The sequence below is a fragment of the Megalops cyprinoides genome, chromosome 8 (genome assembly GCF_013368585.1).
Source record: "Megalops cyprinoides isolate fMegCyp1 chromosome 8, fMegCyp1.pri, whole genome shotgun sequence".
Lineage (NCBI taxonomy): Eukaryota > Metazoa > Chordata > Actinopteri > Elopiformes > Megalopidae > Megalops > Megalops cyprinoides.
This window is the reverse complement of record NC_050590.1, coordinates 36,431,617-36,449,169: the sequence shown is the minus strand read 5'-3', so window position 1 is coordinate 36,449,169 and position 17,553 is coordinate 36,431,617. Positions and strand designations below refer to the sequence as shown.

The 17,553-nt window shown below is 39.0% G+C and overlaps 1 protein-coding gene across 2 annotated transcripts; it reads left to right on the top strand.

The window, feature by feature from the left end:
• The first annotated feature begins 2,540 nt into the window (after positions 1-2,540).
• Positions 2,541-15,809, top strand: LOC118782042 (very long-chain acyl-CoA synthetase-like). Of its 2 annotated transcripts, XM_036535259.1 has the most exons (10): positions 2,541-3,143; positions 3,845-4,054; positions 10,196-10,354; positions 10,665-10,789; positions 11,959-12,153; positions 12,265-12,355; positions 12,893-13,091; positions 13,233-13,330; positions 13,595-13,725; positions 15,067-15,809. In XM_036535259.1, exons 1-10 carry the CDS (start codon positions 2,669-2,671, stop codon positions 15,241-15,243), a joined length of 1,860 nt encoding a protein of 619 aa, XP_036391152.1. In that variant the 5' UTR covers positions 2,541-2,668; the 3' UTR covers positions 15,244-15,809. The 2 variants fall into 2 exon arrangements, with proteins under 2 accessions (XP_036391152.1, XP_036391153.1); XM_036535260.1 differs by lacking the exon at positions 10,196-10,354.
• Positions 15,810-17,553: the final 1,744 nt, after the last annotated feature.

Sequence of the window (17,553 nt, the reverse complement as noted above, 5' to 3'; positions counted from 1 at the left end):
GAGTAGAGATACAGCCATGCATCGCTTAACGTCCGCAATACGCTCTGTGAAATAGGAAGTTATGTGATTTGGACGTTGTGCGAACACCATGCTATATACAGTATACGGTAGGCCTATACTATGTACTGTACCATTATAAGCCTGGCATGAGACATGAGATACATGTGTTGCGTGCGGAAAGCTTTGCCTTCACTACATCCGGTTACGTCCGCTACGTCCCGTTCTGCGATCGGGATTTTTAAACTTTATTATAACCTTATGGGACTATGGACGTTTTTGCGAACGGACATTGACCGAATGGACGTTAAGCGGCGCATGACTGTAATGTGAATGAGTTCTGAAGAGGAGATTCCCTAAAGAACAAATTAGTGAAGCAGCTTTCTGCTTCCCATGCAGAGTGTTTGGCAAAAACATCAGACATGATGGTTTGGTCAGTCGTGGCTGCAAGAATTGGAAGAAAGCTCTAGTTATCTTTGGCAAGCATGAGATGGCACAAACACATAAGGACAGTGTTGTTGCCTGGAAAAGCTACCAGGCAACTAGCAGACAGGGAAACATTGCACAGTTGATAACATCTGCAAATGCAAGTGAAATAGCGGAGAGAAGGGAGTATCTCAGGCGAATTGTTGCAGTCACTTCTATGTTAGGGAGACAAGGACTACCTTTTCGTGGCAATGATGAAGGTGAAGACAGCACAAACAGAGGTAATTTTCTGGCATGCATGGAGCTTTTGAAGGAGTTCGATCCTTTTCTTCAAAAACATAATCCTCCATCAAATGCTACCTATTAGACCTGGCAGAAGATTTTATCTGCAAACAAGCTGTATGTGACACACTGAAGGGCAAACACACAGACGAATTTGCCACAGAGCTGTACGAGAGAACCAAGGCCCTGTGCCACACCCACAGTATCCCAGATGGTATTCTTTGATTCCACCTACCAAGTAATTTTTTTTGTGTGTGTTTTTTTGCTGTTTTTTAATACTGTAATACTACTTCCTGTATATGTATATGGTTGTATTCCAATAAATAACTCCGCGAAAGTATGATGTATACACACGATTTTTTGGGGTTCTGGTAAGTGTTGCATGCTGTATATGGTGATACAGTCAGGTATATCAGACTTTTATGGGCTCGGAGAAAATCGCCATGTTACTTTCGTCATGTCTTACTTTCGTACCGGCTCTCCCCTACATATTTCAGATAATAAGTCATGTTTGAGGTAGACAAATGATAGGCGAATCTTTGCATGCAGAGTTTGCATGTCACCTTCTTGGGATCGTCCTTTACACACTTGAAATGATCCCACACTTTGGATGATTTCCTGCCCAACATAGTCAAAGTTTTTAACGACAAGGCGCAGCTCCCGAATGTAGTTTGAGGGGTTTTTTTCTGCAACTAACCGACCAAAGAAAACTTGGTCGACTAAGACTCTTTTCATCGACTAACGTTTAGTCGACTATTAGGGGGAAGCCCTAGTTTTTCACACTGTTATCCATTTATACAGCTGGATATTTACTGAGGCAATTGTGGGTTAAGTACCTTGCCCAAGGGTATAGTGAATGTTGGATGTATGGGATTGTTATTTAGAGTGGTTAAAAAAAACTCCAAAAGGTTGCTGTCTTGTGTCTGAGGCCACTTATACAAGCCTGCTGTTCTTGAAACCCCATGTCTATACTGTGTATTCTGTCTCAAACTATCACATATAGCACGTGCACATTTCTTTTTACCTTTTTTGGAATGAGGTGGTGTATAAGGTCTTCAAATATAACCCTTCACCCCAGGTGAAATCTGGATGGTTGACTTCACTATCAACACTAAATTCCAAAGTCTGCGGATTCATATAAGTTTCATGGAGCTTCAGCTACCTTGTTGAACTGACTAGTAAGATCCCCATGACTCCTACATGGAGCGGGTTTGGCTTGACGTGACAGACCCCAAACATCCTTTCCACAGTAACCTTAACAGTAAAAAAAAAAAAAAAACACCGTTAAATTCCATCGTGGTTAATTATGTCGGTTACATCACCCCTGTGGCTGCCACTTATTTTTTCTTGGTTGTATTTTCTGTCTTGTCGTTTATTGAATCCATTTATTAGCCTTGCACGCTATCGCACGCCAAAGTCGTGGGATGCCCACGACTCCAGTGTAACTGCATATTGCAATTATTGCAGTTATTACGGTTGAGTAGTTTGACCTTGGTTTGGAATGCGTACTAAATTGGTTTTCAAAAAGTTTTAGTTTGACATTCACATTAAAAAAATATATAAATAAAATTATATCCTGTTATCAAATACATGCACGTACAATACATGTTTTCCGTTTTGTAAATGCGACGTTTCTAAGAAGTACTTGAATGGGGGAAGAGAAGTATTTACTGAGGCATCCCAATCTGTTCCTACTTTCAGCAACATTTGAGGTCCGTTGAGGACACTCTGGAATTCAGGCAGAAAGAAAGATACTTACAGGCGCAGTGAATACAGGGCTCAACGCTCCGCCCTCATGTAAAAAACAACTCTTCTTTCGGCTGATTTTAGGAACCCGCTGTACTTAGTAAAAGAGTTGCGCACGCGATACTTTCGTGGAAATGCCGCGCGCTTCGTGTTTTTGATTTTTATGTGGCATTAGCAATACAAATAACTATAAGAAAAAATATTTACTTGAATCGATATGTACATTTTGTCTGCATTTTTAGCCGGCGTGGCGATTTTGCCACTGGTTCTACACGTACTATGCCCTTACTTTTGGGAAGACTTCTTCTACCTGATAAATATGGTATGGATATTGTTCAGGTTCGCAAGGCGCAGGAAGAGGAAACCACTGTTTTTCGTTTTGGACAGATTCCTTGAGCAGGCCGCGAAGTATCCCACTAGACCTTTCATCGTGTTTGAAGAAAAGTCATTCACTTATCAGGATACGGACAAAAGGAGCAACCAAATTGCTCGAGCTTTACAGAAGCACATCGGTTTTAAAGAGGGGGACACCGTGGCACTCTATATGGAAAACAAACCATCTTTTATTTTTACCTGGCTAGCGTTGGCCAAACTGGGTTGCCCAGTGGCCTTACTTAATTACAATATCAGGTCCAAATCATTGCTGCACTGCTTCAGTTGTTGCGGGGCAACATTGCTCATAGCAGCTGCAGGTAGGTCGCTTAACCGCCGCGTTTCACGAGGGCATTTGAAACCCCTGAAAACAAGGTTTTCGGAAAAATTGTTTATAATAATCATTGTTTTACAATGATTCTGATAAATATTAGTGTTATCCATTGGCATCCAGCGCCCCTAAAGGAAGGCAATGTGTTTAGACGTTTTTTTCCCCGAAAAGTGGTATCTCGCTTCCTGCTGTTTCTCACCTTACCATCCCAGAACCGGATTGATGTCAAGCTCTGCACTTATTGGTGTGATTGTGTTCTAAAGATTAACATTGTCCTATTGTTTTCAGCATGAAATGGAAAAGATACGACAGCTTGTTCGAGTAAACAACTTTCAATAGGTCTCTTCCATACGTGTACGTTCATGTCTAAGGAGGCGTACGTGCCAAATATTTTTAAATGGAATGTTTTGTTTTGGCTCATTCATTAGCAATGAATGTACCACTATAGGTGTCTCCTGTGTATCTTGTGACGTCTTTGAGAGTTTTTTAAAACATTTCCCAAAGAAGAAGTAAAAAGGACGTTTGTCCATTAACCTATTGTAAAATGTGTAAAACTCAGTGGAGTTAGACTTCATCTGCAACTAGACACGTATATAACTGCGTTGTGAACACGCGCAGATGGGAAGAATGAATGAAGGCCTTTCAACGTTATGTTTTTCTCTGATCTGTCTACACTGTTCTCTTCCTCAGAGTTGAAGGATGCAGTGGAGGACGTGTTGCCTTCTCTGCGAACACAAGGTGTGTCTGTGTTCATCATGGCGAAGCAGTGTAACTCCCCCGGCATGGAGAGCCTCACAGACAAAGCTGCGGAGGCCTCGGATGAACCTCTGTCTGCATCCTTGAGAGAACATGTGACCTTCAGAAGTCCCGCCGTGTACATCTACACATCTGGGACGACAGGTGCAGTAACATTAAGATAAGATATCCTTTATTTGTCCCACTGTGGGGCAATTGGCAGTGTTACAGCAGCATAAAGTAGAAAAAGAACAAGAAATAATAAAAATAAGTAATCAAACAACATAATAGTAAATAAATAAAAACAGACAGTACACAGTTAAACAGACATTAAACAGTACTATTGCACATGACTGTATAGACATTAAACAGAATATTGCACATGAGTGAATTCCAACTTTGATGTGTGTGGTCCTCTGGGAGCAGTGTCGATTGTCAAGTCTGATTGTAAAGTTTGACAGCAGCAGGAAGGAAGGACCTGCGGTATCTCTTCTTCCCACACCACGGGTGAAGCAGCCTGTCACTGAAGGAGCTGCCCAGTGCTGTCAGAATATCCTGCAAGGGGTGGGACTTGTTCTCCAACAGGGAGGATAGCTTAGCCATCATTCTCCTTTTCCCACCACCTCCACTGGGTCAAGGGGCATCCCAGGACAGAGCTGGCCTTCTTAACCAGTCTGTTAAGTCTCTTCCTGTCAGCAGTCGAAATGCTGCTGCCCCAGAAAACCACTCCATAGAAAATGGCTGATGCCACTACAGAGTCTAAAAAGGTGTGCTCCCTGCACTCTGAAAGACCTGAGTCTCCTCAGCAGGTAGAGTCTGCTCTATCCTTTCTTATATAGTGCATTTGTATTGTCAGTCCAGTCTAGCTTATTATTCAGGTGAACTTTCAGGTACTTGTAAGATTTTTATGTAGTTTACACAAATTAAGAACAAATATCAGTTCATGATTTGTATGGTGTTGTACACATTGGCTTTAGAAATATTTTTACGTTGTTACCCTTATTACCCTATTACGAAGTGGTTTATACAAGTGTTTTGTTAGGACTGGCGATCATTTTTGTCATGCACAAGAAAACTTAACGAAAAATACAATGCGTCAGTGTATGACAGACTGACTTATTTAACGTCTCCTGGATATGAGGAATCACTGGGAACAGACCAACATGGCGGAACATGCGAAGTGACTAGCACAGCGCAACACAGCTCTCAAACGCTTCCCATGAATAATTGATTTAAATACAGATTAAAACCCCATACAGTACGAAATTTAAAAGCACCCTGGCTAACGAAATTGAGAATCTTGAGTCGTTTATTGACAAATACTATTTCGCCAAACCAGATCACAAGAGATCTAGAGAAGAATTGTCAAGTGCAAGCGAAGCAGAAATAGAGATGACTACTGCGTTAACAAAACAGATCGCGCAGTGCTGGAAGCCATGCACGAACAAATAAAACAACTGAAGAAACTAGATCTCTTGCAAGAAATTATCAAAGATATAGCCGAACTTAAATCGGCAGTTGACTTCACAAATAAGTTAACGGAAAACTTAAAGGACGAAAACGTAATCCTTAAAACAACGTTGAGTAATTTAAAAACAAAACAAGGCGGAGAAGCTCTCTCAAGAAAATAAGCAAATGAAAGTCAAAATACTCGACCTGAAATGCCAAAGTATGAGAAATAACATTGTGATCATGGGAATGAAGGAGAAAGACGCTGAAAATTACACCGTGACGGAAAACCTTGTGAAGCAATTTATGAACAAAGAACTTAATTGTGGACAAATTATACATCAATAATTAGCTGTACAGGGACTCAAAAGTTACACCATGGTTGTACTTAGTAGACATATTTTTTATTTTTTTATTTATATTTTTCTCAAGATGTGAATCTATACTATAGCTTTCCGACAAGCCCATCACTTAGTTTCTAGTGGTCTAGTTTATTAATCCAGTCGGAAGAGAAATTAGTGTGTTGTGTTGAGGATTTATGGGGTCGTGTTGAGAGACTGTTGCTTTTCTTCGGTTGTTGCTGTTTTGCTTTGTTATGTTTTTGTTGTTTTGTTTCTTGCTTTATTTTTCAGTTTTTCTCTCTGCAATGAGAAAGGGGGCTGGGCTTCGGCAATGTTGTAGGAAGGGTGGGTTGCGTGGATTGAGGAGGAATGCACATTTCTGGCTGATGGAGGGCAGTGGAGGGACAACTTTTTGCATCTTAAGGCAGCATCTTACTTCTTTCATCTTCTTCACAATGTATACATTCCAAGATTTGCTCATGATATAAAAACATTACAAATTTTAACTTAGCCTTAAAATAATGGGAAGTGAGGAAGTTATTATTGCAAGCTATAATTGTAATGGCCTAGGAGATAAAAAGACAACAAGTATTTACCTGGTGGAAAGATAAAGAATATTATTTGTTTGCAAGAAACACACTCGGTACCTTCAGATGAAACTGTTTCGAAGGAGGAATGGAGTGGTCCAATATTGTTTTCCCATGGTTTAAAAAATCTCAAGGGGAGTCATGATCTTGTTTAAAAATAATTTCAAAATGACTTCTCAGACTTCAGAAATAGATTCTCAAGGAAGATGGATCATTTTAAACACAACTATTGAAGATAAGAAAGTCTGATTGATTAACTTATATGGCCCAAATAACAAACATCTTTGAGCTAATTTATAATAACATAAGGGCTGCAAATTTACAAATGATTATTATATAATGGTTGGAGATTATAACACAGTTCAAAATACTCAAATGGATCATGAAGGAAATAACTCAGTCAATTACCACCCACATGCTTCTACAGAAATTACATCTATAATGGACACAATGGATCTGATAGACATTTGGAGATTAAAAAACCCAAAATCACAAAGATATACATGGAGAAGACAAAACCAGGCAAGTTGTATAGATTATTTCCTTATTTCATTTTCCTTGATATCCAAAGTAAAAAAGGTTTTAATTGAAGACAAAATAAGATCTGATCATCAACTTGTATCACTCCATTTAAAAATGACTGAATATCCCCGGGGTCGAGGGTATTGGAAATTCAACCAAAAATTACTAGAGGACCAGATATTTGTAGAAAGAACAAAAGAATGTATAACAGTCTTTTTCTTACATAACGTAGGATCAGAAGACCCTCTTACTGTTTGGGACAAATTTAAATGCGCTTTTAGAGGACTCTCAATCAACTTTGCCTCACAAAGACAGAAACAGTTTAGGTTAGACAAAGAAAATATTAAAAAAGAGATTGAAATGCTTACATCACTTGTGGACAGCTCAAAATCAACTCAGGATGTGTTTGACAAATTGGACCAGAAACAAAGAGAATTTGAACAACTAATATATGACAGGTCAAGTATTATATATTACAAAAATAAAGCAAAATGGATGGAGAAGGGGGAAAAAATGCAATAAATTCTATTTAAACCTTCAACAGAGAAATAATGCAAAGAAAAATGTACAAAAAATAGATAAGAATGATTCTAAAATTCTCAATCTACCAGTTGATATTTTGAATGAAGTAGAGAGATATTTTACAGAGATGTTTTCATTTAAGTCCTCACCTGTACAATTAAATGAAGTCAGTTGTAAATTATTTTTTTCCCCATACTCATGTTAAAATATCTGATGAACAGAGAGAATCATGTGAAGGCCTAATTACAGAAAATGAACTTTACCAATCTATTATGTCCTTTCAGCAGGGGAAAACACCTGGCATTGATGGTGTTCCAATTGAAGTGTACCAAACATTTTATGAACAAATCAAAAAACCCCTCCTTACATGTTTTAATTTTTCATATAAAAGGTATGCTCACAGGTACTCAGCAAGAAAGTGTAATCTCTCTGTTGTTAAAGCAAGAGCCTAGTGGCCAATACAAAGATCCAGTCTACTTGAAAAACTGGAGGCCCCTTACACTTAAGTGCTATGATCCCAAAATATTAGCCAAATGCATAGCTTTTCGTGTTAAACATGTCTTACCTGATATCATACTCTGCGACCAGTCCGGTTTTATGCAAGGACGAAATATTGCAAGTAACATAAGACAGTTTGAGAAAGCTTTTGATAAAATAAGATGGGACTTTATATATAAATGATTGGAATTCTTTAATTTTGGAGATTCTTTAATAAAAAATATTGTATAATGACTCTACTAGTAAAGTTATAAATAACGGATATCTATCAAAACCTATCATACTCTCACAGGGGGTAAAACAAGGTTGCCCTTTATCCCCATATCCCCATATTTATTCATCATGGCAATTGAAATTCTTGCTGTAAAAATAAGATCAAATAATAACATCAAAGGTTTGGAATTGCAAGAACAAAAATTTCAATGTATGCTGATGACACAAGTTTCTTGCTGAGCCCTGACAATAATTGCCTACAAAACCTTATAAAAGACCTAGATGACTTTGCAAACCTGCAAATCTGGATTAAAGCCAAACTATGATAAGTGTCACATACTGAGGCTCGGACCACTGAAAAATACAGATTTCTCCCTACCATGTGATTTACCAATCAAATGGACAGATGGGTCGGTTAATATACTTGGCATTCACATCCCGGAGAACATGAATGAAATATCAACACTTAATTTTAATAATAAACTCAGTAAAATCACAAAGATTTTGCAGCCCTAGAAAGGAAAACATTGACTATTTATGGCAAAACAACTTTAATTAATTCATTAATTGTATCCCAGTTTACCTATTTATTCATGGCATTACCAACTCCTGAAGAATCATTTTTTCAAAATATACGAACAGAAGATGTTCCAATTTATATGGAACGACAAACAAGATAAAATTAAATGGACATATCTCTATAATGATTACATATCTGGTGGTTTAAAATTACTAAATTTAAAAGCCTTGAATCTCTCACTTAAAGCCTCCCTTATTCCTAAATTCTATTTCAACTCACAATGGTTTTCCAGTAAAATACTTAAGAGTGTTCACAACAAATCATATGGCTGAACTTCAATATTATAATGGATGGAACAATGATTTTTTGGAAACAAATGTTTGACAAAGACGTAATTTTTATAAAGGATATGGTTGATGAAGAAGGTAAACTCATATCATATAAACAACTAATTTGTATTTACAGAACTGTTTGCACTCAATCAACTTGTCGGATCTTTACCACAAACATGGAAAAGGAGAATTAGAAATGGCCCTGGATGCCAGTTAGTCTGTAGGCCACATATGAAAATGGCAACTTGGCTAAAATTAAGATTAATAAAGATATGTACAAATTTTACTTAAGAACAAAGAACTTAGTTTGCCAAGGTTCAAGAATGATTATCAATGCATGATGTTTGTCTTCAGTTAAACTTGTTGACAGTGTTACTGGGTGATATGTCAACACTCTCACGCAATACACAACATAATTATATTGCTGGGAAAAGTATTCATTTTTGGGCTGACATCAGTGGAGACTCTAAGAATTGAGAGATTCAAGAATTTGTCAGCTATTACTGTAGAACTGAGTGTCTTATGGCACATGAAACAGGAGGTTTAGCTTATACCAAAAGATGGGATAAAGTTAGGGAGGCTGAAGTATGGAATGGGTAATATATTTAAACAAAGAAAATAAATGAATAATTAAATATATTGTATAATAAGGGAGAAGACAGTACAAGATGTTGTCCTCCTCTGAGAAGGATGGGGGTAAATTTAAAAAGAAAGGAAAGAAAGTGAACCGTTTAAATTAGAGTCCACTTTCTACAGTCTTTATACAGTGCTGCCGAACTTCTGTTGGTGTATTTTCCGTTTTGGGGTGGGTGGGTGGGGGGGGTGGCTATTTCTTTGAAACTGTTTTTGAAGACTGTTCTCTGTTGTTTTGTATAAAATCCAATAAATAATAAAAAACATATCTGGGGAAGCTGTTCCCTGTTCTGATGTTTATCTTTGTGAAAGACCTGAGACCAAACATTAAAAAAAAGTCTTCTTTTGGACACATAAATATGTAATCCTTTCCTCACATATTTGCAGGGGATTAACTCAATCACCTTTTATAATGAGTTTGAGAATAACTTCCCAGTTTTACCATGCTGTAGTCTCACTTGTTTTTTATTTTTTAGTCTCTTTGGAAATAGGGCACTGTGACGTTCTCTGTGGCACTGGTTAGAGCAAATAGAAGTTGATTTATTTATGGAATGCAATTCCAATCAGACAGATGCAAAAGGGCTCTTTTTTGCAATCAATTACAGTGTGTTCTGTACAGCCTCCAGTCACCTGATGTACATGTAATAGCTGACGGTCTGCTCTCTTTTCCTGATTGGGCATTGGTGAAGGCCTACCCAAAGCTGCCGTGATTAGTCAAGACCGCCTCCTGGCTGCCATGGCAGCACTGGCATCCAATGGGGTCATTTCAGGTGACGTGATCTACCTAAACCTGCCCCTGTACCATGCTGCTGGCTTTGTCATTGCCTTCATAGGCTCCATTGAAACGGGTAAATGTCTTTTTTGTCCTCTTCCTGCCTTTTGGTGCTGAAATGTTGCACACAGATGTGACTTAGAAATGAATAGTCATTTTCTTTAACCATTTGAAAAGGAGCCTTTAAAAAGTACAGCAAACCTATTTGTAATCAAAAATGTTTCAGCACTTTTTGGTTTTTTAGCTGTGTTTTTTTTTGTTCTTGTTTATTTGTTTTTTTTTTTTTTTTGGTAAGAAATTTTCATTTTTCTGTCATGTAAAAAAATGTGAAAAATGTAAAGAATGAAGAAACTGCTCCCTTGATTGTCTTTGTTTTTCAACATCAGGCTCAACCATAGTTTTACGGCAAAGATTCTCAGCCTCCCAGTTCTGGGAAGACTGCAGGAAACACAACGTGACCGTGATCCAGTACATAGGAGAGGTCCTTCGCTACCTCTGCAACACACCAAAGGCAAGCCTCTTCATTTAACATGAGGGTGTCCAGCCTCAAGAGAGACCGCAAATACCTTTAAACCCAACATTATCAGAATGTGGAAGTCTTCATCCATCTAAGTCCAGCCCCAAACCTGACCTGTTTGTTATAGATCTTGAAAAAACATTCACACTGGATTTTCAGACTTATGCAGAAGCCTACATGATGAAAGACTGCTTTAGCTACCTCTGAGGTGAACCGGTTAAGAAAGTGAAAAGTTGTGGGTCATACACGCAGTACCATGCAAATCTAGACAGGCTGCATTTTCACACTCAGAAACGTCTTGAGCGCCTGTTCCCAAAGGATGTTATCTTCACATATTTGCTCAGTGTTTCCCAGACGGGTTATTGGTCTCTTTTCAAGCCTGGCTTTAATTACTGCTGGTGTTTCTCTGTATTTGTTGATTATGCTTCAGGTACCACACTGTGACAATCGAGTGATGCCAGCTACTTCACTCAGTGTTTGTCCTTCATTAGGCAGTAAATTCTATAGTTATCTTTTAAAATTTAATTGTAGACAAGGGAAACCTGAGAAAACAGAAAACATACTTTTTAAAATCTTATTTCATTCATTTAATAGAAGAAGGCACCAGCTAGCCATATTGTCACTGTGAAAAGTAATTTCCCCCTTAGTTTTGAAACAAAGAAATCAACAAAATTTTAGTTGATGATTAGATTCAGGTGACTGAACACAGTCAGGATTGATTACAACCAGCCCTGTTGAGTTTAAGGGAAACCATGGCTTTTGCAGATCTGGTGATCAGGCTGACTTCACAGAAATATATTTGTATTGGCATTTGCACTCTATTCAGCTAACATTAGATATCATGGCTGTTCCATTATTAGGTGTTTAGGGCTCAAAGTCTCTCAGCCATTTGCCCCTGCATCCACACTTAGGAGGGTCCAAATCATAATTAATCATGCTAATAGTCTTGAAGCCAGACTACAATTGATATATGTCTATATGTCCAAATGCTGAAATGTTCTGAAGTGACCTGTCTGGAGTGGAATTTTTAATGTGGAATGTTTAATAATCAGTTATATTTTCCATGTAAATACAATCATCCTTGTTATCACATTTGATATTGGCAGATAACTTTCCTTTTGTAAGGAAGATGCATTATGCTGTTTATATTCTTTTCCAAACAGAAAGACAATGACCAGGAGCACAGTGTGAGGCTCGCCATTGGCAATGGTGTCCGAGCAGACGTCTGGAGAGAGTTCCTGAATCGATTCGGCAATATTCAAGTCCGAGAATTTTATGCTGCCACGGAGGGAAATGTAGGCTTTGTAAACTACACCGGAAAGATTGGTGCAGTGGGAAGGGCAAACTTTTTTCACAGGGTAGGCATGACTATGGTGGACATTGATGGCTGCTGAAATGGAAATTGTGAGTGATCCTCTAGGGAAGCAGTCTGGTACTGAATATGACCTGTTCTTTCTGGTGTGCTGCAGAAGCTGTTCCCCTATGCCCTGATTAAGTATGACGCAGAGAGAGAGGAACCCATGAGAGACTCCAGAGGACTGTGTATTGAAGCTTCTAAAGGTATGTGCATTCACTTTTTCCTTTATTTGTCTACTTTTAACACTTTTTCTGCTGTATGCAACCCTGGTTGAAATCACCAATAGTGTATATAAGGCTAATCTCACTGTGACAGCCTCTGCAGTCGTGCAGAGGCACAGACAAATGCAATCCTCCGATTTACTCACACTCAGTCCAGAGCTCTTTTTGACCTACAAGTCACATAATGCACCACAGTGAAGTAGGTGCAAATTAGAGGATTGGAGATACTCCACTCTCAAGGTCCTCTCAAGAGTGCCAGAGAGCAGTGAGACAAGGAAACACTTCCAATAGACCCAACCCTATCTCTGGTAGAATGAAGCCAATTTTTTAGGCCACTGTGGGGTCTCGGTCATTGTTGGCTGGAACAAGTTGACCGCTTTGCTTTAAATTGAAGATTAATGCAACAGTTTCAGTTAAGGACAGTTCATACATGTTCTTTAATGCCTCAAGAAGAAGATAAATACATATAAATATACTGAACATTTCTTGTTTACTTATTCTTATTACTTATTTTTTAAGGGGAGACAGGACTTTTGGTATCGAGAATCACCAAAATCGCTCCATTTGTTGGGTATGCCAGAAATGACCAGCAGACGGAGAAGAAGAGGCTCCGGGACGTCTTTCAGAAAGGAGACCTGTACTTCAACAGTGGGGACCTGCTGAGGATCGATCAGGACAATTTCATCTACTTTCAGGATCGTGTTGGAGACACTTTCAGGTACCTGCCCCCTAGATCACCAGGGTCAGTTGCATCTTCTTAGTCATTATAAGGACCAGGAGCATAATCTGGTCAATCCAACACTGCTGCCATCTGCAAACAAATGTCACCTGCTGTCAGCAGCTGTGGTCTGTCCTGCAGGTGGAAAGGAGAGAATGTGGCCACCACTGAAGTTGCAGATGTGCTCACTATGATGGACCACATCCAAGAAGCAAACGTGTATGGAGTTAAAGTCGAGGGTGAGCAGTCTGTACCTGAAGCACTTTTTCTCTGATTTCTTAAAGCACATAGTCATTTCAGGGTGATATAAATTTCAGGATTACCTCAATGGAAAAGCAATGCAAAGACGCTTCTTCAAAGATATTAATATTTAATCAAACTATGGAGGTTTTAAGGCTTAAAATTAAAAATGAATTTAATCTGACAATATGTGTTTTGTCCTTTCTGTTGTAAGTTTTGTCTGACTTCTTTTTTAACTAACTTTTTTCTGATGCTTTCCCAAGGCCATGAGGGGAGGACAGGAATGGCTGCCATCACTTTGAAGGCAGGAGCAGAGTTTGATCCCAGCTGCACTTTCAGCCACGTCGCCAGCTACCTTCCTGCTTACGCCCGGCCACGCTTCATAAGGATCCAGGTAACACTGGTTATGCTCTGTGTCAGGCGTGGACTGGCCATCGGGAAGTTTGGGAATTTTCCCAGTGGCTGGTCTTGTGAGGGCCGGTGTCACGTACAATTCTTCCCAGCGATGGGAAGAATTAAACATGACACCGGCATTATATAGCCTATATACAGATTCAATAGGTCAGTTTAGCAGCAGCGACACAGCTGGTGCAATCTGTAATAGCAGGTAGCAGTTGCCATCACAACTGAACGTATCTAGCACTCATTACAAGTATCTAGCACTCGTTGCCGAAACATGGATAAAAAGAGAAAACCCGTGGCCGGCGGTGCAGAGAAGGTGCTCCAAAAAAGAAAAAGGCTTTGCTGGCTGACGCCGCAAAGTGTGCTAAGATGGTACTATATCCAACATAAAAGAGGAGTGAGCAGGGAGCAGGTGCTTTGTCATGCTTACATGCTATGTGCTGTGAACTAGCTAAATGAACTAACTAAAGAACAAAATGTTTTTGTTAACCTTGGGGTGTCAATGCTAGAGTCCCGCTACAGGTTTGTCCATTTACAAGGTTTAACTAGTCAGACTCAGTGCACAAACGTTTAGAGACGTTTACGCTAAATTTTTCTAAAGTGTTTAAAAAATGGTCATCAACTTCGACTGTAAATGGGTAAAATAAACGTTACCAAACAAACAAAAACCATTGTGAATATAATATGCTTTGTGTGATATTTTGTAAATATAGTGTGCTTTGTGTGAATATGTAGTGTGATTCACTATATTCACACTGTGTGAATATAGTGTGCTCCTGTGGAGTCTGCTGGTTCTAATTTAGTTATGTGTTTTTTGCAATATTTTAAATAATTCTGATAATAAAAGCAGGCTATTAAGTCAAATTAGGTGTCAGGTGATCATTCATTAAATTAATTCAGCTTTGAATTTTTGCTTTCTGTACACACAAACATGGGGAGGAAAAACTTGGAAAATTAGTTTAATCGTTTTACATATTAGCCTAACACAAACAATACAAATTAACAGATTGTGTTTTTTTGTTTTACTTAATGATTCATTGATCAACAAACATGTTGTGTCAGTTCAGATTTGGTGTATCAAATTGGGGCTGCTTGACAGCAAATTCCCCGGGCTGCTTTTTGTTGCCAGTCCGCCCCTGCTCTGTGTGCTGAGGAGATTTGACTCATTTGTTTTACCTAATCTGTCATTTTATAACCGACTAGCTTTCTTTCCAGAGGCCATGATCTCTAAAATGTCAGGATAAACATGTAAACGGTGACTGCACTTCCAGAAGACTGGGAGGATATTATGTTTCAGTACACACTAAATCAGTTATTGCATTTTTAATTTCAGGAATGTTTGGAGATTACAGGGACGTTTAAACAGAAGAAAGTGAAGCTGGTGGAAGAGGGTTTCAGTCCAGCTTCAGTCTCTGATCCACTCTACTACATGGATGAGAAAGGAAAGAGCTACATACCAATGACACAGGAGATTTACAATGCTATAGTGTCAAGGAACATTAAGTTGTAAAATAATGTAGCATAGTTCTTTTCCCTGTACCTTATTCTTGGTGACCTATGGTTTGTGTTGATAAGGAATACATATTACATTTTTGTTAATGAGGTTGCAAACCATTTTTAGAATGATTAACTCATAGCAGTTTATCTCAGGGATGTTAGAAATGTTTGTACTAACCATTATTTATGTCATAAATATAATGTGTTAGGATCTACACTGTATTACTCATTTATCTAATTGCCCAAAATCATGTCAAATTTAATCAGGGCTTGACGACGTCTAGATCACATCCAGTTACCCACAGGAACTGTCCCAGGACAAAGCCTCACCACAATAACAATGCAGATCACACCAAATCATATGCAGGAACTGTGGATCACACCCAGTTGCGCACAAAGGACAAAGGGTCATCAACATGCAATGCTTGTAGCCCACTGTCTCTGCCAGTCTGTCTGAACACAGTCAACAACTGTTGAGATGTGACCTAATCTCACCTAGGTGTTTCTGTGAGTGCTCATCTGAGCCTAGGCAGCCTAGTTTGGGCGCTGTTTGCACACATAACTTTGACTCCTGGGGAATAAACTTTGTCTCTACAAGACCGGTCTCATCTCATTCCTCTGACTGTCCATTCCACAAAGTAGAACCTAACAAATGTTTTGTGAAACTTCACATATTCTTGCAGTGAAATAGTGAGGTGGGAAGGATCACATTGTTTATCATTGTTTGTACTGTAGATAAAGTGAATAAAAGTACCACTGTGTCATAAAGGGACTTCATAAACCAACATTTTTTATGATTTCAAATGTGTGGATAAAAGATTCGAAACTAGAATTTCTTTCTGTTTCACAAAAAATGTTTTGAAAAATAATGGTTAGATTTTTTCACGTGTTCCAGCATGTGTATGTGAAAATACCTAAGGTAAAAAGGGAAAAATGCTTTTAGTCAACTTGTTGCTGTAATTCACTACTGTAACAATACAAATCAAATTATCACTGCATATGTTCCAATTAAAAAAAACGGGGGGGTGGGGGGTGGAGGGGGTGGCGAGAGAGAGAGAGAACGAGAGGCCCTTTTTGCCCTTCGTATGAAAGGGGCTGTTATGGTGCATTTCCACCAAGCACTACAGTAGAGTTCGGTTCGTTACGTAACGGTTTGGTACGGTAAACCCTGGTACGGTTTGTGTCTCCACTGCCAACCGTACCCCACTTAATAGGCGGGGCGTATGCTGGATGGCGATTGCTGCGTCAGCTAGGTAAGTAGCGTGACATCATAAAAGCGCGCGAAGAACGCAACACAGAGACGGTTGATGAGCTAGTAAACAACAATGGAGGATTTCATTTTCCCTCCTGGGTCAACCATGTAATAGGGCTGCACGATATAGCCATCGCGATGTATCGCACAGCTATTCCCGGTATGTGGCGTTAGGTTTTTTCCCCGTATGTTTTCCAGTGGCAGCGGGTGAGCTGGAAACAGGGGAAGCGGAAACATTACCTTTAAATCTATCATTACTTTCAACCTGTTCCCCTTTATCCTCCTTGATTAACAATAAAACAAACAATTATATGCCTTTGAGCTGCTGCAAATCTCCCAGAATGCATAACCTCACGCAATCCATGCATTGTTGCACTGGTCTTATTGCCATTCTACTCGCAGCAGCACCTTAATTCACTACGTGCATTGCTTACGCCTCTGCATGTTGTCCATTTATGCGTGCCGATATTCACTGAAGCAGTTCAGGTTAAATTCCTTGCTATGATCATCGCTACATTGTCTCGAACTAATCCTGAAAAGCCATCGGAAGATATGACCATAGCGTAGCTAGACTGCCAATACATACGGGATAGATTAAACTGTAGCCTGGAATTCATTAAACCAATATGAGTAAACGCTTTTCTTCATTTTCCGACAAGCGTTTACTCAAATTGGTTTAATGAATTCCAGGCTACAGTGTAATCTATCCCGTATGTATTGGCAGTCTAGCTACGCTATGGTCATATCTTCTACGTGCACCAAAAGCTGCTGAAGTGAAATATATTTCACTCAAACCTAACTCGGTGTTGTTCTTATAATGTTTCACTCATACTAGAAAAATAATTTACGGTTGAATTCACTTTTGGAATACTACGGCGTCATCTATCCAATATCGATGGAAAGATTTGGACTGTTATCTGTTAGCAGCATCTGCTCGGTGTTTTGTTCAAAGAGAAGGTACTGTGGCATACTTCTGTTTAGGGAATAACGTCCGCGCCCGTACTATATGAAGTAATCACTGTTAACAACATTTGAAAATCAAGATTTAAAATATAATTAGAACTGAAACAA